The sequence below is a fragment of the Piliocolobus tephrosceles genome, chromosome 1, assembly GCF_002776525.5.
Source record: "Piliocolobus tephrosceles isolate RC106 chromosome 1, ASM277652v3, whole genome shotgun sequence".
Taxonomy (NCBI): domain Eukaryota; kingdom Metazoa; phylum Chordata; class Mammalia; order Primates; family Cercopithecidae; genus Piliocolobus; species Piliocolobus tephrosceles.
This window is the reverse complement of record NC_045434.1, coordinates 121739894-121763308: the sequence shown is the minus strand read 5'-3', so window position 1 is coordinate 121763308 and position 23415 is coordinate 121739894. Positions and strand designations below refer to the sequence as shown.

Below are 23415 nucleotides of genomic sequence, written 5' to 3'. Positions count from 1 at the left end.
CACCACCACGCCCAGCTAATTTTTGTATTTTTTGTGGAGACGGGGTTTCATCATGTTACTCAGGCTGGTCTCAAACTCCTGGGCTCAAGTGATCTGCCCACCTCGGTCTCTCAAAGTGCTTGGATTACAGCATAAGCCACTGTGCCTTGCCTGTTAAAAATTATTTTTATTTAAACTCTTCTAGAGTTTACTCTATGAGTCTAGTATAACCCTGAAATGAAAACTACACATGTGTACATTCACACAAGCGCCCCACACATTCACGCAGTCACAACATAAACCAAAATCACTTATGAATATAGATATAAAAAGCTTAAAGAAAATAGTAGTAAATCAAATCAGTTATATATTAAGAGAATAATAAAACATGACCAAGTAAGGTTTGTTCCAGGAATGTGAGGATCATTCACCATCCAGAAATCTATTAAAGTAACGATAAAATACCATCTCAATCACTGCCCAAAAGACATCTGATGAAGTTCAGCACATAGTCACATGAATTCTTAGTAAAGTTAGAAACAAAAGAATATTTCCTCAACACCATAAAGGATATCCACAAGAAAAATACAACAAATAAGACATTTAACACTGAATATCAGATGCATTTGCATCAAAATCAACAATAATCACAAAAATTCTTGCCACCTCATTGCTACCATTCTACATTATTCAGCAAGAACTAAACAATGCAATGAGACAAGAAAGAAAATGAGGACTATTAATCTGTCATTATTTGCACAGGATATGACATTTATCCAGAAAAATCCAAAATAATCAACTGGAAAAATAGGAGGCTTAAATTTAAGATAAATATTCAATAATAAATAACTTTCCTATATGACAATATATTTACAAAACGTATGAAAAACAATCCCATTCATAATAATTTGCTTTAGAGAACTATAAAATACACAGGAACAAAGTAACCAAAAATATATATATAAGCCCTATGAAGATACGTAGAAAACCATAAAATTTCATTGAAAGACACGCAGGTTCGGAATACATGGACTATCCCAGTGTGTTCCTGCATAGACAGGCTCACTATTGCACAGAGTTATTCTCTAAATTGCTCTAAAATTGCATTACAATTTCAATCATAACCCCAACAGTGTTGTTAATAGAATTTGACAAATCAGTTTGAGCCGGAGAGTTGGAGAACAGCCTGGGCAACATAACGAGACCCCATCTCTATAAAAAATTAACTGAGAATGGTGGCACATGGCTGTAGTCCCAGCTACTAGGGAGGCAGAGGTGGGAGGATGGCTTGAGCCTGGGAAGTCAAGCTTCAGTGAGCTGTGATTGCACCACTGTACTCCAGCCTGGGCAACAGAGTGAGATCCTGTCTCAAAAAAAAAGAAGAATTTGACAAATAATGTCTAAAGTTTATCTAGAAGAACAGATACACATGAAGAAGCAAAAATTCTTGAAAAAGAAGGCCAGAAGGGGTATCATGTTCTATCAAAACTCACAAACCTATTATAAAGCAACAGCAATTCTAACGAATGCAGGAATAGACAAATATATCAATAGAAGAACAGATACACTAGAAATAATTCAATTTATTGATAGACTTTTAATGTATGATAAAGAGGCTTTTAAAGCAGTGAGAAAATGTGGACTATTCAAAAAATGGTGTTAGGACACCTGGTTACTCATCCAGTGAATACTGTTTTACCATGGCTTGTTATAAGGCAGAAAATGAGAAAGAAGAGTTTCATGTAATGAATGCCTAGAGAAGAGAATGTCAAGAAGAAAAAGACAATAACTGTCAGGAGCTACAAAAGTGTCAAAAAGAAAATGATCAAGAAAACTATCAAAAATGACAAGAAAGGCACTGGGGAAGCTAAAAATCCTGCATTCATTGAGTGGTAGCGATGAAAAAGAGACTCCAAGCCCAACCACCCTGAGAGACAAGTTGGAAGAAAGTGTGTTTAAACTCTGAATCACTGTAGAGTCATGAACTAAGCATGAACTTAACCTTCATGAAAGCAGAAGTCCATTATGATTTCAGAATTCCATTGTGTGGCTCCATTATAATTTTGTAGTCTTGCTCAAAGGGAGTTCATGCTTAGTGCAAGAACCGGCAGTAATAGGTTACCTACAGTATTCCTAAATTCTTTAAATAACAGGTCATGTGACAGCTGTGTCTCTACTTCATTAATTATTAAAATTGGTAGATTTCCTCATTGTGAATTACTTAATTACCCAGGTGATTTCTATCTTTCAGTTTAAACACTCAGTATTTCACATGACTGCTTATCCCAAGACAGGACAATGTCAGCAACATGAAGAAAATAGCAGTTAGAAAAAGGTTTTAAAAGGATAGACTGTTAGGAGACTTTATTGAAATTGGATACATTTTACATTTATATGGGTTACAGAGATTATATGATTGCTTTGAAAATTGGCTTAAACCTTACAAAGTCTTACTGCTTTTAAGCGGAATTCAATTTATAAATGGTCCACATGCATAAAGCTAAGTAATAGAAGAGGCAATGATTTATGTGATAACTCATTTGTTCCCCGGTACAAAAAGATCGGAAAATTCATTCCCAGGGATAGCAATCTCCAGGTTTGTTTATTGGAGTGTTTTGTTTTGTGTGCTTTGCATTCTACCAGTAAAAAAAACCAATAAAAAAAGATATTAATATGTATTAATATCTTATGTACACCAGCAGTCCCCAACCTTTTTGCCACCAGGGACCAGTTCCAAGGAAGACAATTTTTCCATGGAATGGGGGAGAGATGGTTTTGGGATGAAACTGTTCCACCTTAGATCAAAATGCACTAGATTCTTATAAGGAGCACACAACCTAGATCCCCCACATGCACAGTTCACAACGGGGTTCGTGCTCCTATGAGAATCTAATGCCACCGCTGATCTGACAGGACAGTAATGCTCACTCGCTCACCACTCACCTCCTGCTGTGCGGCCCAGTTCCTAACAGATCACAGACCAGTACCAGTCCATGGCCTGTCAGTTGGGGATCCCTGATGTACACTATAAAATATATTTAAATATTTAACATTTTAATGACAAAAAGGAAATCTAAACAAAGTTCTAGTATTGTTCCCTGTATTTCCTGACCTGCCTTGCAATGTGCATAGCTTACCTGGGAAAACCCCATCCTAGAGCAGTAAGTTATCAAACTACAGCATATATAAAACCCCCTGGGATGCCTATTAAAATGCAGATTCCATGCACCAACAAAAGAGACTCAGTGGGTCTGAGATGGAGTTCAGGAATCTGCACTGCTAGCAGTCACTCCAGGTGGTTCTGAAGCACATTAAGCCCCACATTTGGGGAAACACCACAGAGGAGTCAAGGCAGAGATTCTCCCTCCCATGCCATCAGCACAGCAACATCAGTCGGCAAGGGAGGGGGAACAATTGTCTATTTTCACATGGATCATCCATTAACTAGGTGTTTCTAAGGGAGTGTTAGAACTATCATTTAAAAGAAAACATGTTCTGATTTCTACGTTGCTAACCTATGAAGAAACATTTCACCTGCTGTATACCCACACATATAAAATTTATTACACAACAGAATTCCTCCATTTAAATGAAATAGTTTTTCTCTAAAGTATAATTTAAGTATAAAACTTTAAAAAGTATAAACCATTAAATCATCTAACAATTTAAGAAATCCATTTGCATCAATAATCATCTATGAAGCATCTATACATGTTGGGCGCTGATATGGTTTGGTCCTGTGCCCCCTCCCAAATCTCACTTTGAATTGTAATCTCCATGTGTTGGAGGAAGGGCCTGATGGGAGGTGATTGAACCAAGGGGGAACACTTCCCCCTTGCTGTTCTCGTGAAAGTGAATGAGTTCTCAGGAGATCTCATTGTTTAAAAGTGTGTGGCACTTCCTCTCTCCTGTCACCATGTGAGATGTGGCTATTTCCCCCTTGCCTTCTGCCATGATTGTAAGTTCCCTGAGGCCTCCCCAGCCATGCTTCCTGTACAGGCTGTGGAACTGTGACTCAATTAAATCTATTTTCTTCATAAATTACCCAGTCTCAGGTAGTTCTTTACAGCAGTTGTGAGAATGAATTAACACAGACACCAAAAGAAGCAGTCTGATATTATAGAAAGGATACAACTTTTATAATTGGAAGCAACCTGGGTTTAATTTCTGACTCTGCTACTTGTTTGATTTTGAACAAGTTGCTTGGCCCTACTAGGTCCCAGTTTCCTTATCTCTAAAAAAAGCAACAAAATACCTACATACAAAGCCTCTATGAGAAATGAAAGAGATACATGTAATATGCAACAAGTGATGGCTGCAATCATAACAATGCAATGACCTGCACTTTAGTAGTAGCTGTTTAAAAATACAAATACTTGACCTTTTCCTTATTGAAAATTAATTCCCTGCATTTCCCATGTTCTTTTTATTTTTGAGACAGGGTCTCCCTCAGTTGCCCAGGCTGGAATGCAGTGGTGCAATCATAGCTCACTGCAGCCTCTACCTCCTGGGCTCAGGCAATCCTTCCACCTCAACCTCCCAAGTAGCTGGGACCACAGGTGCACACTACCACACCCAGCTAATTTTTTTTTTGAACAGAGACCAGGTTTTGTCATGTTGCCCAGGCTGGTCTGGAACTCCTGGGCTCAAGCAATCCACCTGTCTTGATCTTTCAAAATGCTGGGATTATAGGCATGCACCACTGCACCCAGTCCCTTTCCCATGTTCTAAAGTACTGAATACATAGGCTCTAAAGGCCAAATTCCAACTGCATCGTTTACTTGTCTGGGCAAATTACTTCACCTTTCCAAGTCCGAATTTCCTCCTCCAAATAATAATAGTACATCTCTAGCTTGTATTTTATGAAGATAAAAATGAAAAATCTATCTAAAATGCTTAGCCACTGACTCGCATTCAGGAAGCACTGAGTAATTTTTACTCATTATTATCAAGCCATATTAAGAAATTATTACTCACATTAAGAAATTTTTACTCATTATCAAGCCATATTAAGAAATTATTACTCATATTAAGACATTTTTACTCATTATCAAGTCATATTAAGAAATTATTTTCAAGCCATATTTGGTGTTGCTGGTACAAACAAGAGTAAATGATTTGACTAAGATAACTACATGTGTCGCCTATATCTAATTCTAAAAATGTTCCTCTAGCATTCTTCCTTCAGCTAAAAAAATAAACAAAAACAAACAAGTTAATTAATTTAAATGTTCCTAAATTTTAACATTGAACAGATATTTTATCCTGCTTCAAAACTTTTTGGGAGTCTGCTTTACCAAGATTAAAAAGTCTTAAACACATGATAGAATTGTAGGCTTTTCACAATTTGCCTGTATCACATTTCCTGTTCTTCCTTTCCTTTACCCCATCCCTGTCTCTCTACTGTAGACATCTACCTTCTCACCATTTTCAAAGTGGGCTGTATTCTCAAAGTTCTGGCACAGTGTTATCTCCTAAGACATGAGTCATTAAATACTACATTGACGTTTCCTGTAGTTCCTCAAAAACCATTAGCCAAGACCTCAAACAAAATCGAATTATTCCTATTAATATGTGTTGCAATATCCACCAGGGTAGCCTTCTTGAGAATAAAGATTCAGACTCATAAAACTACATTAGGCTGTACTGGACATCAGAGTCATGTAGAAAGATGTGAGACAGGAAACATAACACACCCAGGGCAGTGTGAGGCATTCTCCCCTCAATGGGAGGTCTTACAGCAGCTTACTCAGCTGTCCAGGGGCTATTCTCTTTTTCCCCTCCCCACCTCCCTAGAGAAAGCTCAGGTCTAAGGAGACGAGATTCATATTGGGCAAGTTTCCCCACAGGAGCCAACATCTTTTGCAACAACCCTAAAGGTACCATTTCTAGGTCCCCTGCAATGTTAATCTACGATCACTACACTTAGGGAAGCCCAAATAAATGGCTTCTTATTAGGCATTTATAGTTCTTCTGGTCACATGCATTTTACTAATCAGAAGCCATTTTGATCATGAGCAGTGTTGTCTTATAACACGGTGGACACTCTACCTCTAGTTTCCAGCAAAATTTTTCTTCCTTTATCCAGTTTCTGGCAAAATTTGACATTTATAGGAAAGTGTGTGCCTTAAAAATGGGCAATTACAGCAGTTTTTCCAAAAATGGGGGAAAGAGAAGGAAGAAGAGAGAAAAAGAAAATACTTGAAAAGACAGCTTAACAATATACTTACCATCATTAGCTGCACCATCTGCTAGAAATATGTAATAGCTTGTGTTTAGATCAAATCTATTCTTAACTCCAGGAAGGGTAATGTTTCTTCTGAAAGAACACTGCATATCACCATCCGCCAACCTCCAAGCCATATCCTCAAGGGTATCCTATAAACACACACAATGGGTCTTCTCAGCACTTTCCAAAGATTTGCCAAAAATAAGATATGATCAAAATCCTGCCCTGTTCAGTTTCCTTTCTCTAGATCATATGTGCATGCTTTGTCTGCAGTGTCATTGTTTCTCCATTTCCTCTTTGAAACGAACAAGAAACATTTTCTCCCAGTTTATTTGTCTTTATCCCATTTGGCAAAAAGAAAAAATATTATTTTTACTTTGAGCCAGAACCCCACAATTCCTCTACCTAGGTTAGAAATTTTAGCAGATGTACTAACTCCATCTGGCCACGAGTATACAATCAAAAACACGGAAAAAAACAACGAGTACTACCCTAGTGGCCAAAATGCAACATGCAACTGGGGAGAAGTTCAAGCCAGCCATGGGAGTCAACCCCATGGGAAAGCTGTGCACAGTTATGTCATTGAGTGACAGCTACTGCTCAGTCAGAGCTCATTTGCTCTGTCATTAAGTGATAGCTACTGCTCTTTCAGAGCTCATTTGCTTGTCAACTGTCCTGCAAAAAAGACACTTTTCTACCAGAAATAGCCCACCTTCAATACACATGCCAACAAAGGGCACTTAAGACAACTGTCTAAGGCATCTCCAGCCTTCGCCAAATGTGCTTCTCTTTCTCCCTAGTCAAGAAATTTTGTCACTAATGTCATCCTCTTCTTAGAAACCTGTCTGTAAGCTTTTGAAAGGAAGCTGATGCCCTGATCATCTTAATAAACCATAAAGTACTTTTTTGTGAGATAACAACCAAAAGGATGGAAGTAACACAAGCAAGAAGTCATGTTTTCCTACAAGAGAGACTTCCGAAGTGTAGAAAAGTTTCTCAGAGATCATTACGAGAGGAGCCCTGCTGGCAGGCCCCTGCTCAGGCTAGGTGTAACTGTGGGGGTTGGAGGCAATCTAGCAGCACAGCCACGCCAGTGATAGCCACACAGCTGGAAAGCGGGTCTCAGGTGGAGGTTCCAGAATTTTCACACCTACCCTGGAGTCCATTACAGGGTGACTTCGCCCCATTAAATGGGAAGGCTGGATGTACACAGTCTGATCTTCTTGAATACACAGATAAGCATCATCATCACCCTGAAAAAAAATTGCGAATGAGAAAAAAAAGTTCAAAGGAATTTCAGCATTTTATTTTCTTTTTTTGAAAAAGCACCTCAGGAAACCAAGTATTATTTGATGCTTTTAAAACATAATTTACTGAATCGTGAATGATGCTATGAATTCTAGAGAATTGGTTGTCTAATTTGTGGGTTGCAAACAATTTTGTTATAATACAAAAGCAATAGAATTTTAGTGTAAAATAATAGATTAAGACAGATATATAACATGTTTATATGTTCATAAACCCATCACTAATCAGACACCACTTTAATATTTTCATGTGTATTCATCCAAACCTATTTGTATTATATCTATTTTTTCCTTCCCAAATGGGACAATACAGAGTTCTGTTATCTTTTTTCAATTAACTTACCATAACCAATATTCCAGATATTTATTTATTTATTTATAAATATCTACATCCTACATACTTTAATGACCAAATACACCGCATTGTACTGGGTATTTTTTGGTAACTTCTAAGATGGAAGACACTGTAAAGAAATATTGCTACACAGTGTACATATTCAATAGATTTAATGCTATATAACTGAGGTAAAAATACCTGTACTCAAGGAGGAATTAGTCAGTCTACCTCTTACCTATCCTTTAGTCTCCAAGAATCCTTAACTCTGAAAGTTAGATCTTATTCTTTAAAGTGATAATCAAGCAAGGCATAGTGACTCACACCCATAATTCGAGCACTTTGGGAGGCCAAAGCAGGAAGATTTCTTGAAGCCAGGAGTTAGAGATCAGCCTAGGCAATATGGTGAGACTTTGTCCTAGAAAAATTTTTTAAAAATCAGCCAAGCATGGTGATGCATGCCTGTGGTCCCAGCTACTCAGAGGGCTAAGGCAGGAGAATCACTTGAGCCCAGAAGGTCAAGTCTGCAGTGTGCCATGATCATGCCACTGCATACCAGCCTGGGCAACTGAGGGAGACCTTGTCTCCAAAAAATAGAAATAAAATAGAATAAAATAAAGTGATAATCAAAAAGCAGACTGTCAATTAATAGGGGAAAAAAGAATGAAAAAGAATACCAAAAAAGAAGTAGACTGTAACTTCAAAGTACATTTAAACAATGGTACAAAGGAATAATCTTGATTTTAAGTTATTATCCATGGTTTGGTCTTTCACTTGGTTTCTCCATAAACTATCTAACAAGGTTCTTTATGTGCTTTAGTCATCCAATTCCTTAAACAAGGTCCAAGACTACCCAGTTATAACAAATCTTGCTATAAATTCCAATATTAGATTCTAACATATTTCTATACTTTCAGATTCAACTTTATTTTTAAATGTTCCACTTTTGAAAACTCTCAAGGATATACTCTTAGCAAAGCAATTATGTACTGTTACGCATATTACAGTAAAATCAGAATTAGCCCAATTCAAGATAAGAAATTTGGAGCAATCATGACTTAAACCAGGAGTCAACAAACTATGGCCTGCAAATCAAATTCAACCTAAAGCTTGTTTCTATACAGCTCATAGTTTAAGAATGACTTCTACATAATTAAGTGGTGAAAAGAAGAATATTTCATGACAAATGAAAATATATCAAACTGAAATTCAAAGTCCATGTTTCATTGGAACGCAGCCACATTTATTCATATACATATCATCTATGGCTGCTTTTATACTACAACAGAGTTTAGTAGCTACAACAGAGACCATATTGCCCACAAACTCTAAAATAGTTACTATCTGGTCCTTATAGAAAACGTTTTCTGAACCCTTATTTATCTTTTATTTTTTAAAAAAGTAGAGATGGATTCTCGCCCTGTTGCCCAGGCTGGTCTTGAAATCTTGGGCTTAAGCAATCCTCCTGCCTCAGCTGCCCAAAGTGATGAGATTACAGGTGTGAGCCACCATGCTGGGCCTGAACCCTGATTTAAACAATGCATGTTTTCTAGAATATCATGAATGAGACACAGAAATTCTTTTGTTACATAAAAAAAATTAATACAAGTAATGATTGATTTGAGGCAAACTGAGGATAAGAAAGCAAATAAAATCAATACAAGTAGACCTCCCAAATAATGAAGAAGATGATGGGGATAGAGAGCAGGTAACTCTCAGTCCTCACTATTCCAAATGAAGAGTAAGTGAAGGTGCTACTGCAACCTCAGGCTCCAGGCAGTTCTAGAAACCTCAAGTTTGAAAGCATAAAAGTACACCATATAAGAACTTCCACCAAATCCCTGGGTTTTACTGAAGCTCTCTCCCCAGTGTCCCCTCTCAAGTCAAGCATTTAGAGAGCATCCTATGAGAAAACATAACGCTGGACACTGTGGGAGAAACAAAGATGACTTTATTATAAGAACATGGCTCTTACAACCTAAAGCTATGCTTTAATGAGGCAGACAGATAGATAAAGTGACACAAAAAGACAAATTACGTATGGCCAGAGAATTGAAAATGGCTTACCAGAAAAGAGAGTAATTAAGCAGACCTTAGAAGATAAAACATATTTATAGGAGGACAAGGTAAAGATGAGATTAAAGGAAAGGTTTTCCAAGTTGAAGAACTTCTAGGACCAATGATATAGACATATGAACATTTTAAGAAACAGCTAGTTTTCCTAGTTAAAATATGTAAAGGATAAAAAGAGAGCTCTAAGGCTGAAAATTCCAGAAGTATTCCCAAAGTAGTGAGCACCATGCTTTAAGAAAAAGAATAGTTTTTCTATAATTACTGAAGTTTTGCCAAAGGTTTGGAGGGATATTTTTGAGACAATTTTTTTCTTTTTCTTTTTCTTTTTTCTCTTTTTTGTCACCCAGGCTGGAATGCAGTGGTGCAAATACAGCTTACTGCAGCTTTGACCTCCTGGGATCAAGTGATCCTCCCACCTCAGCCTCCCAAGTATCTGGGACCACAGGTGCATGCCACCACACCCAGCTAATTTTTTATGAATTTTTTGTAGAGATGAGGGTCTTGCCATGTTGCCCAGGCTCATCTTGAATTCCTGGGCTCAAGCAATTCTCCCACCACAGTCTCCCAAAGCGCTGGGATTATAGGCATGAGCCGCCATGACCAGCCAAGACGATCTTAAATGTGGCTTGGGGAGAAAATTCCAATGGCTGTATGAAGGATGAAATGGAAGAGGAAATCATGGAAGCAAGGGGACTAATGACAGGTTACTAGAGCAGTCCAGGAAACAGACAGTAAAGCTACAAGCCAAATCAGAGATAGTGACAATGCAATAAAGAGAATGAAAGAGGTATGTCAAAGATAGAATCAGAAGTACCTGGGAGATCAGTAGCAGTGAACATATTAGCACCCAAATCTTGATTTCTAGATACTATTCCTACTAAAAGGAAATAAAGTCCTTTTGAGACATGATGAAATGTATGAAAGTATGAATGGAGAACATTTTGTTACACCAGAAACAAAGATACGCTCAAAAGTGGTAGAGACACATCAAAAGGGCACAGAAGCCTGCTTGAAAGGGCTCCCATCGGCCACATTTGGGTCAATATGACCCTCTAAAAGAATGAATGGTGGTAACAAACTACAACACAATGGACCAGAGAAACCCATTAGTCCATAGTGTTACTATAAAAGGGAAGGGTAAGTGCAGAGAAAAAAAACCTCGTATTTTCATAAAAATGTCAGCTTATAAGTAAGTTAGAATATCAACATTTTGCAACCACAAATGTAACAACTGATTCATATGAGAAACATCAATAAATGAAAAAACCTAGTTACAGGCTATTGGGGAACAGAATATTCATACAGACTCAAAGTATCATCCCACATATTACTTATTACAAAAAGAAAATATACTTCATGGTACAGAAATCTGACAGACACCAGTGATCAAACATAGTATCACCAATAATAGAACAACTGGACATTATGAAACTTTCGAAATAATGCACTGATGTGGAAATAATATCCCTTATGTAGCATTTGTGCCAAAAAGTCTTAACACAAATCTATTATATAAATTGTAGAATATTCTACAAATAACTGGCCTGAATTTAATTTATAAAAAGGAAAAAGGATAAAATAACTGTTCTGAAGTAAAGGAGATCCAAGAGATATAACAACTAAATGTCCTGAGTAATAACTGATTGGATCCTGAATAAGAAATATTTTTAAAAAACAAAGGACTTTATTGGGACAACTGGGAAAATTGGAATACAGATTGTATGTTACATCAAATTATTATATCATTATTAAATTTTCTTAATGTGATAAAAATATTGCGGTAATTGTGGAATGCCCATGTTCTTAGGAGACACATGTTGAAAACCTTAGAGATGAAATGTCATGATTATCTATAATTTACTTTCAAACAATTCAAGAAAAAATATGTATTTATATACACCACATAAATCAACTGAGATAGACAGAAATAGAGAGACAAAGTGGCAAATCTAGGTGAAGGGCTTATGGGTGTTCATTGTACTCTCTTTTTAACTTTTATTGAGGTTTAAAACTTTTCAAAACAAAAAGTTGGAAATGGCAGGAGGAAGGACCTGAGAGATGGATGAAAGGAAGGAATCCAAGTCGCAACCAACATTTCTCTGAATACCAAAGAAGATGCTGGCAGCAGTAAATGAGGTGTTTATAAATTGCCTAGGACAGACCCAACAAGAAGCAAGCCATCAACAATGGTAGCTGCTTTCCTGACATTGCTGATCACCAAGAATGGGGAAGGTAAGGAGACATCAGGAGGCATAATAAAAAGTTCAGTCTTTTAGATGTTGCTTTGTGCTGTCCAGGAACACACATCTGGATGAGACCAGCCTGCAGCTGGAAATCACAGTCTGGAGAACAAGGGAGTTCAGGATTGGGGACATCCTGGAATTGGGGCATGCAGAGATCATGTATGGAGTAAGATGATAAAGCACAGTGGAAGGAGAAGGAAGGAAGCTAATAATGTGCATACTTGATAGACTTTACATTATTTAACAAAATATCTCAAATTGGAAAGAGGCATGTACAGTACATCTTCAATTAAAGTCACAGGTAAGTTCTTGAAAACTGTGACTTTAAGTAAAACAACATACAACATGGCCAATATTTTTTTTCTCATCAATGTCATAACAAAACGATATTGAAGGAAATGATATTATTCAAGGGACTGCTGTAGGTAGCCTCACTTGAAGTCAGAGGCTCCAAGAACCTATTGACGACATTAAGTACGGACTTATTGTACTTGGAAATTCGGTTAAAATTCACACATTAGCAAGTCATTATTATCAGAAATAGGCTAAATTACACATTTTGATTTTAGTGATGAGGTCTACCATACCAAAATAATTGCTAACATTAATTTACAAGCCAAACTGAAAACGGGTATAATTTGGGTTATCAAATGAGTATTCGTGACATCAGATACCTTCAGTATTTAAATTTACATTATACACTCCAAAAAAATAGCAGGTCACAAAAATACCCGAAAGTTTCAAAAGTAACAACCAAAAATAGAAATAACACTTAAAAAATATATTTTGAGGATGATTCATTTCCCCCAAGTTAGGCAAACAGGTGTACAGATTATTTTAATCATTAAACAGGCTTGCTCTGTAAATCAACTGCACCTGCGTAATTAAGTCTTTTTTGTAAACATTTTTGATGAGTACTATACTGGAAACAGATAAGATTTCTAAGTAAGATAAATATATCTTGAATTAGAGATAAATGCTTTTGTGCCATCAATGCCTACAATTTAGAACAGAATAACTGACCTACCTGTGGGCCACTCATTACCATACTGAATGCAGTAACAGTCTTTCCCTCTTGCTTACAGGTTTTATGTAACCAGTAAAAGGAAATGTATCCATATACTACTGCATGAATTTTGGCTATAAAGTGACTGGAATAAGTTGGGTGTTTGGTTTTTTGTTTTCTTGTTTTTTTTTTTAAGTGACTAGAGCATATATCTAAATGAGTACTGTAACTCAGAGATGAACCTTAATTAAAATATACATTCATTCAACAGGTTAATCCTTTTTGGACTCATTTTCAGAATTTCCTTTCTAGCCAATTTTATCACATTCACATGACAGCAGCACTACCACCACCTATCATTATTGCTTTATAGTCACATTTTATTTATTTTTTTTTTTTTTGAGACGGAGTCTCGCTCTGTCGCCCAGGCTGGAGTGCAGTGGCCGGATCTCGGCTCACTGCAAGCTCCGTCTCCCGGGTTCACGCCATTCTCCTGCCTCAGCCTCCGGAGTAGCTGGGACTACAGGCGCCTGCCACCTCGCCCGGCTAGTTTTTTGTATTTTTTTAGTAGAGACGGAGTTTCACCGTGTTAGCCAGGATGGTCTCGATCTCCTGACCTCGTGATTCACCCGTCTCGGCCTCCCAAAGTGCTGGGATTACAGGCTTGAGCCACCGCGCCCGGCCCACATTTTATTTTTAACTCAACCTCATTCACCTTATATACTAAACGTAGGTCATTTTTACCAACACTAAGAATATCCAAAAGAACATGCTACAGGTCTGATGGCAATCACAAAAGGAAGTGGGGAAAATGTTTTGAACAATCACCACATCAGCTGAGCAAGTATAAAATTTCCTATACAAGCAACTTGGAAGGGGAAGGATTCATTATTTCTTATATGTTATTTTTTTAAGTACATGATATCTTTTATATCTCATAGACTTAAGGTATATCTTTTGTTGAATGAAAGAGGATAGCAAGTGCATTCTAGAGGTGTCTAGTGAAATATGTAGGTCATACATACATACTGAAATGGTATCCTATTAAAGAAAGTTAGTTACATCCAGCGTCCTACAATACTTGCAAACACTGCTCCAGGACCAATGTGATCAAGTGCATTTTCAGGATAAGCATTAGTTCTTCCATTATAGCCATGTCAGAGTTCCTTTTCTTTTTCTGAAATATGATTCCCTGAAGAAGTGGTGTTAAGTTTAAATCCTGATAAGAAGAAAACCCTCAGGACAAGCCCTCTTGCCTGTGCTAATAAGGGGCTTTCTCCATTTCTGGTCATCCCTATGCCCCAGGCCCATTCTGCTTGAACAGGACTTATACGTGTCCTGGCCACAACACTCTTCCTGCTCCCTAGGAAACCGAGGTGCTTATGCGGGCCTCTGCTCTTCCACATCACAGCACAAGGCTGCCACCTACAGAATCACTGAATCCATTGCAGCATTACCCAGGGTGAGTGAGAATCAGCTTAAAATAAATGCTGCCTTCTGCTGATTTGACAAAGGAGCCTACTGTAATACATGCCGCCTGGATATACAAGTTTAATTCTCTGTTTAGGAAATGCACTGATGACTACTAAAATAGGACACCAAGAGCAGGAACACATGCTTTAGTTCTGGCCACTTGAATAAATAATTCTAGTTTGAAAAGCGTTATGAAAAACATGACATTTTGCATAGAACAACTTTTCTTAACTGTATTTCCTGCTTTATCGCAAAGAGATAGACATATAAAATAGCAAATACACTGGAAATAAAATGATCTTCCTAACTTAGGACAGCCTGTTCTTGGAAGTAATTGTCAAACTGTTTCTCCTTTCTTATTCCACCCTTACGTATGATCATTTGACCCTGGAATAAACAGCTTCAGTGATTCTCCTTTTGGTTTTTGGGGGGTTCTTTTGGATTTTTTTTTTTTTTTTTTTTTTTTTTTTTGAGATGGAGTCTCGCTCTGTCACCCAGGCTGGAGTGCAGTGGCGCAATCTTGGCTCACTGCAACCTCTGCCTCCCAGGTTCAAGTGATTCTCCTGCCTCAGCCTCCCAAGCAGCTGGGATTACAGGCACCCGCCATGACACCTGGCTAATTTTTGTATTTTTAGTAGAGATGGGGTTTCACCATCTCAGCCAGGCTGGTCTTGAACTCCTGACCTCGCAATCCACCCTCCTCGGCCTCCCAAAGTGCTGGGATTACAGGCGTGAGCCACCGCGCCCAGCCGTGATTCTCCTTTTGTTACCACTTATGTAAGTGAGAGGTACCAACCATCCATTGGTCATGAGACAATGCAAAGGATAAATAGCCTTTACTGGGGCCACTCATTTCAACCATCACCGATTGGTCATCTCTTGTGAAGGATAAGAAGACACAGGAAGCCTCCTTCTCTGGGTCACAGTTCAAAGGACTCCTAATACAGAACTTCTTGTTCCCACAATCTGAGGCACTGAACTAGAAAAATGACAGAGGGGAAAAAAATTTAATTATCAAACAAGCAGTTCATTGGCAATGACAGAAGAATAACTACCTTCAAGTACGGGTAGCTCCCAAATTAATGAGAATACCTTTCCATAATAAGCATTCAAATAAGGAAACAAAAGACACATCCCAAATTAAAAATGATCGGAGCAGTAGTTAGGTTATGAACTTTTAAACTTAATTAATTTTAATTAAAATTTGGAAAACACACTTGTTGGACTGTAATTGTTCAAGACTATTAAAGCTCCTGTAATACACAAAACATTTCACATTAAGTATGTTTTGGAGCACAGTTTCTGATAAGTTTTGAGAAATTTTTGAGGTAGTATTTCAGTCCCTAAGACTTAAATGACACTAACATTCCTGCCTAAACGGTATCCTCTAATTCTCAGAGATGAAGTTTTAAAAAGCAACAAACAAATCTTAGCAAGTTATTATATTTAGATTGTGGATTCTGCTTCTAGAATTCAGATTCAAATTTCATGCTAAAATGATATAAGAAAAAAATGGTTGCCCCAATTTACCAGCATTCCAAATAACCGTAGTGATTTATTAGGGGAGAAATTAGCAACAATCAGATGACTTAATCCAGAGCTTCTTGATTAGGAATATAAGACAAAGAGTCTTAGAAAAAAACAAACAGCTGTATAATCTGATAAATGAGCAGACTTTGTTCGAATGAGCTGTGACAGTAAATTTCAGAAGCGATCTAAACATTATATAACTAGAGTTCATGGAAATGTAAAGCCAGATCATACTAGGGTGAAGAGAACAAGCCACTGGGAACTAAGAAACTTGGACTTCGATTTCTGCTCTCCCCTTCCCTACATCATGTTTGCCAAAGGACTTGTTCTCTCAGGATCCCTGAACCTTCAACTACACAACAGGAAAACTGTAGGAAATAGATCCTAAGGTATCTTCCAGCTCTAAACATGCTATAATCCTTGGACTCTGAATGAACTTCCCTATAATTAGAGATTATAAACATGGCACAAAGACACAATAAATGTTCCAACAAGAGCTTTTTATTGAATATATGGAAAGATAACAATAATGTCAACCGATTCCTACTGGGAAGCTCAGGTCCAGACTGACTGTGTATTTCTCTAAAGCAGCTTTTAATTAAATAAAGCATTAAGCCTAAACTGAGAGCTAGTACAAATAACAGATCTAATTGCACGGTCAAACAAAAGTACAACAATCATAATAATGTAATTAAACATAGTGCTCATATGCTATAAGATGTTGAAGAGAAGAAAAACAAAATAAGGAGCAAAGCGCATTACTTTGTCTTCTCTATGCGAATAAAAAGGTACAAAAGGATAATAAAAAGAAGGAAAAAGTAAAGGAACTAATGTTTACCGAATATCTATTAAATGCAAGACACAGTTATAGAAAACGTGCATTCATTATTTTGTTTAATTCTTACAGTGATATTAAGAGCTAAATATTATTATGCCTCTTTCTATAGGTGAGGAAACTGAGACTGAAAATTAAGTAATTTGCCCAAAGACACACAGAAATTAAGCAAGTCAGTATTTAGGCCCACGTTTGTTCTTTCAACTGAAACAACCTGCCTCAACACGTTTTTTCGTTTGTTTGTTTGTTTTTTGTTGTATCCACTTCTGAATTAAGAAGTCTAACTTATCAGAATTTCCTGCAGTAAAATCCTTCTTCCTAATGTTTCTAATATGCATAACACTTTCCAAGATATTTCTTGTCAATCATAAATCTTTCGAATCGGAGGGCCTAGATGAAATTATAACTGATGAATTTACAAGAGATTTTCTGTTGTTCAGCATATACAATTCCCTAGGACTCTTTGACCTTAATGAAATGAGATCTAAGAGTTACATCACCACTTTAAGAATCTCCTCCAAATCTTGTCTAAATTTAACTTAAGCTCTTTGTTTGATATCTGGCTGTGTTTAAAAGAAAGAAAAAAAAAAGAAAGAAAAAAAAACTATTGCTTCATCAGAGTTATTTTCAAATGAAAACATATCCACTACCAGTAGAGACTACAGGTGAATGTCATTACCACACCTTGAACATGCAGGGTCTTGCTTTCCTTTCATTCTAACCTATAAGTCATAAGGTTGCAATGAAGGCTTCCTTCAGATTCCTACAGAGGACCCAAAAACGTGCTACCACTATGCAGCACAGCTACTTCTCTGCACATTTCACCACACAAAGTACACAGAACCACAATTTCCAACCACAAATTTACCTCTTTGCTCACATAGAGAAAACTAAATACAGCACTTTACTCCTATGTAATGTCTTATTTTATTTACCTTCTCTTCTGTATTTTATAACATATGGACATTATATTTGGCTATATATTATTTAGATTGCATTTAATGAAGCTATAAAAATGTTACTTAAGCTGGGCACAGTGGCTCACACCTGCAATCCTAAGCACTTTGTGACTCCAAGGTAGGAGGATCACTTGAGTTCAGGAGTTCGAGACCGGCCTGGGCAACATGGTGAAACCCCATCTCTACAGAGAAAATAAAATTGTTACTTACTGGTTTGGTTAAGTGGGAAGCTGGAGGTAATGTTGGCAAAGGTACTACTGTAGCTTTAGGTGTTGTGAAAGGAAATGCGTTTGGTTGTGAAATTATAGGACCAGGAATCTTCACCCAGTAGACTTTGTACTTCTCAACAACTGTGACTCTGAAATGCAATACCAGTGAGATTAGAACCTTCATTGTGTCCTGTCACAATCAGATCAAAACATTAAAGGAAAAAAAAAGAGAGACTAAACTAGAAAAACATGACTTACTACCTAACAGGACTATTAATTTTGTCTGAGGCAAATCTCTAACCACTCTCTCCCACCCCATCACTTGATGAATTTGTATTGCTTTCTCTCCCTCTGTCCCTCTTTTCTTACTTGTCTGTTTTGGGGGCATATTCCAATAGCCATGATGTCAGACCCAGGGACAAAACTGCACAGATTTCTATTTCCTGGCATATGAAGAACATATTACTACTCATTTCAGAGTGCAGTATTCAATTCTTCCAAAGGACATGTGTTGCAAGCAACTATAGCAAGAAGCTGTGATAGAGGCTGCATTGGTAACCATCAGCTTTCACTGGGGTCACATCCCCTTTTTCACATTCCACCTAACATACCGGGGCAGAGTTGTGCTACTGTGTGTTGGGGACCTACGCACAAAGTGAAGAAAACAGATATGTCAGGATAGCAATCCTTCCCTTAAAATATATGTCCATATCACCACTCAGGAATCATTACAAGGCATTATAACATTCCATTTCCCCCTGTATGTAGGATAAGGAAGAAGTACTGTTTTAATTCTACTGGGTTTCATAATTCTGAGAGGCACGCAGTCTTTTCTGAGAGTCTAATCTGCAAGTTGTAACACTGCAAAAGAGTCATCCAAATTTCAGGACTTCCATTTGTATTCTCATGCTAATACAGGAGCAAGTCTAAAAGTAGTATTATATAACATAAAGACCCAAGTATTAATTGAAAGCTCTTATTAGGATTAAGGCCTTGCAAGACTTCACTCACTCAGCAAATGTCTATTAAGTGCCTATTTGGTGCCAGGTCCTGTGCTAGGTGCTAGGTATACACTGGTAAAAAGCAAAACAAACTCCTACATCAGGAAGGTGGTGTTATTACCATACCAAAGCTCTCCTACATGGATGAATGTCCAATAGGTACAGAAAATGATACAGACTAATTATGGTTTCAGTTATACTAGTAGTTACAGAGTTGTAAATTCTTTTTCTTTTTTTCTTTTTTAGACATGGGGTTTCACCACATTGACCCATGCCAGTCTCAAAGCTCTGGGCTCAAGTGATCCACCACCTTGGCCTCCCAAAGTGCTGGGATTATAGGCATAAGCCACCATGACTTGCCCAGAATTATAAACTCTTATACTCACAGAAACTGTGTGTGATTTGGAGCACTGCTTGGAGCATTCCAGTAGACTTTAACTTCTGTTTTTTTAGATGCACTTCTGTGACTCACAGCTGATCCCTGAAATAAAAGGGAAAAGAGCTACCATTCAGTCACTCTATAGCTCAGCATGGCTGGAACTTCTATCATTTTGCAAAGTAATTTATCATTGCATGACATAAGCATTCTGGTGAGGACTATTTTATTTAGAAGAAGGACTCGGCCGGGCATGGTGGCTCACGCCTGTAATCCCAGCACTTTGGGAGGCTGAGGTGGGTGGATCACGAAGTCAGTAGATCGAGACCATCCTGGCTAACACGATGAAACCCCATCTCTACTAAAAATACAAAAAATTAGCCAGGCATGGTGGTGGGTGCTTATAGCCCCAGCTACTCCGGAGGCTAAGGCAGGAGAATGGTGTGAATCCGGGAGGCAGAGTTTGCAGTGAGCAGAGATTGCACCACTTTACTCCAGCCTGGCTGACAGAGCGAGACTCAGTCTCAAAAAAAAGAAAAAGAAGGATTCAGGCACTCTATAAATGAAATGTTGATTGGTTGATAACATATTAGCAGCTGGCTCTGTGAATAAACGAGAGTCAACAGAAATCTAAGAAGTGAAAAGAACTGTGAATACTGGGTACGTTAACACTAGATAGAGCTTGCTCATTGTTTCATGTACATTATAAATTTATATCTCTTCCATTAATAGACACAAATAGAATACAGAAGATTCGTTGAAAGAGAAAAACTTCCTGCCTTCAAATACGTAGCATGATATTTTAGTAATTCCTTTCTCTTGAACAATCTTGTTTCCCACTTTCATGCACCTGGCCAACTCCTACTCATTCTTTGAGGCCTCACTTGAAGATCACCTGCTCCAAGAAGCTCCCTCCCAGTTCCTTCTAGGCTGTGTGTGGCTCCCTCTGCTATGCTTCCCACTCACTGTGTATGCTTCTAACCAAAGTTATCACACAGTTCTACTTATGTGTTCATAGATGTGCTTACACGTAAGGTAAGGAGTTCTTCAAGGAACAAGAGTAAGTCTTGTCCATCACCTATCCCTCCCATTCAGGACCATTTTTGGTATGATAAATAAATGAATGAATGAATGAAAAAAATTAGACTCCTGTCATACTCTAGATCTCTGTCTTCAATATTAAAACCCCTCAAAAATTAATATAATAAGAGCCAATATTAATATAAAACATCACAAGCTATAAATTCTTCAAACTACTTTACCTTTTATAGAGTGCTGATGTGTAAAAACATATTGCAAGTAAAATTAAGGAAAAAGTCTGATTGTTGTGAATCTATTTAGATGTTTACAATACATGGTTAATGTCATTTGTCTTGCAACCACCACCTTATAGTGCAAAGACCCCCCAAAAAACTGACAGAGAACAATTTCAAGCTACAGTTGACCCTTGAACAACACAGGTTTGAACTGCATAGGTCCACTTATATACAGATTTTTTCTTCAATAAATATATTAGAAAAATGTTTGGAGGTTTTCAACAATTTGAAAAAGCTCAGACAAACTGCATAGGCTAGAAATATTGAAAAAATTAAAAAGTTAGGTATGCCTTGAATGCACAAAATATGTAGGTATTAGTCTATTTTATCATTTACTACCATAAAATATACACACACCTATTACAAAAAGTTAAAATTTATCAAAACATACATACACAAACAGACCGCACATGTGCCATTCATAGTCCAGAGACATACAAACAAATGTAAAACTGCAGTATTAAATCATAACTGCATAAAATTAACGGTAGTTGGGACTACAAGCACATGCCACCTCGCCCAGCTAATTTTTGTATTTTTTTGTAGAGATGGGGTTTCGTCATGTTTCCCAGTCTGGTCTCAAACTCCTGAGCTCAAGTAATCCACCAGCCTCAGCCTCCCAAAGTGCTGGGATTAGAGGTATGAGCCACTGCACCCAGCTTTTATTGTGTTTTGTGCACTACTATAAACCTTGAATAACACCATGGGACCCATACGAAGTGCCACTAGTAATGCGGTAAGTGTTCCCAAGAAGCAGAGAAAACTCATGACATTACAAGAAAAAGTTGAATTGCTTGATATATACTGTAGATTAAGGTCTGCTGCTGCAGTTGCCTGCCATATCAAGATACATGAATCCAGTATAAGAATCACTGTAAAAAAAAGAACAGAAAAGAAAATTCGTGAAGCTGTCACTGCAGCTATGCCAACAGATGCAAAAGCCTCACACTTTTTGTAAAAGACCTTTTCATCTCACATCGGAAATGCAGCTTTTATGCAGGTGTAAGAATTGCTATAAGAAGGGGATACTTATAGACTAATATTATTCAAGAGAAAACAAAGTCATTATATGACAACTTAAAGCAAAAGGAAGGTGAAGGGTCTAAAGCTGGAGAATTTAATGCCAGCAAAGCATAGTTTGATGATTTTAGGAAAAAAGTTTGGCTTTTAAAATGTCAAGATAACAAGAGAAGCAGCTTTTATTGACCAAGAGGCAGACAGCAAGTTCCCAGGCATCATTAAGAAAACCATTGATGATACCATCCTGGCTAACAAGGTGAAACCCTGTCTCTACTAAAAATACAAAAGGCCGGCCACAGTGGCTCATGCCTGTAATCCCAGCACTTTGGGAGACTGAGTGGGCGGATCACCTGAGGTCAGGAGTTCAGGACCAGCCTGATCAACATGGAGAAACCCCGTCTCTACTAAAAATACAAAATTAGCCAGGCGTGGTGGCACATGCCTATAATCCGAGCTACTCAGGAGGCTGAGGCAGGAGAATCGCTTGAACCCAGTAAGTGGAGGTTGTGGTGAGCCAAGATTCCACCATTGCACTCCAGCCTGGGCAACAAGAGTGAAACTCCATCCAAAAATAATAATAATAATAATACAAAAAATTAGCCAGGCATGGTGGTGGGCACCTGTAGTCCCAGCTACTCAAGGCTGAGGCAGGAGAATGGTGTAAACCCGGGAAGTGAAGCTTGCAGTGAGCTGAGATCGTGCCACTGCACTCCAGCGTGGGCGACAGAGCAAGACTCCATCTCAAAAAACAAAAAACAAAAAAAAAAAAAAGAAAGAAAATCTTTGAGGAGAAAGTGTATCTGCTTGAACAGGTTTTTAATGCAGACAAAAGTGCCCTATTTTGGAAATAAATGCCACAAAGGGCACTTATTAGTAAAGAAAAGAAGCAAGCACCAGAATTTAAGGCAAGAAAGAGCAGGCTATCTTTACTGTTTTGTGCAAATGCAGTCAGTTTATGATCAGGACTATTCTTACCTATAAAGCCGCTAGCTGCTAATCCCCGAGCCTTGAAGGGAAAAGATAAACATCAGCTGCCAGTGTTTTGGTTGTAACTGTAAGAAGTACTGGACAATGAGAAACCTCTGTCTGGATTGGCTCCGTGGACGTTTCACCTCTGAAGACAAGAAGCACCTTGCCTTAAAAGACTGTCTCTTAAAGGTTCTTTTGGCCGGGCATGGTGGGTCATGTATGTAATCCTAGTGCTTTGGGAGGCTGAGGCGGGTGGATCACTTGAGGTCAGGAGTCCAAGACCAGCCTGGCCATGATGGTAGAATGATGAAACCCCATTTCTACCAAAAATACAAAAATTAGCCATGCATGGTGGTGGGTGCCTATAATCCCAGCTACTCAGGAGGCTGAGGCAGGAGAATCACTTGAACTCAGAAGGCAAAGCCTGCAGTGAGCTGAGATCGTGCCACTGCACTCCAGCCTGGATGACAGAGCGAGACTCTGTCTCAAAATAAATAAATCAATAAATAAAGGTTTTACTGATATTTGATATAGTTTAGATATTTGTCCCCACCCA

General features: G+C 37.9%; 1 protein-coding gene across 1 annotated transcript in view; it reads right to left on the bottom strand.

The window, feature by feature from the left end:
* Nucleotides 1-23415, bottom strand: part of FRRS1 (ferric chelate reductase 1) — a 60449-nt gene that overhangs the window by 18081 nt on the left and 18953 nt on the right. Inside the window, exons 5-9 of the mRNA XM_023191315.1 lie at nucleotides 19565-19659; nucleotides 18179-18326; nucleotides 15441-15623; nucleotides 7363-7461; nucleotides 6210-6357 (exon numbers count right to left, since the gene is read on the bottom strand). Coding sequence (XP_023047083.1) covers nucleotides 6210-6357; nucleotides 7363-7461; nucleotides 15441-15623; nucleotides 18179-18326; nucleotides 19565-19659 — 673 coding nt within the window. The remainder of the gene's footprint in view (nucleotides 1-6209; nucleotides 6358-7362; nucleotides 7462-15440; nucleotides 15624-18178; nucleotides 18327-19564; nucleotides 19660-23415) is intronic.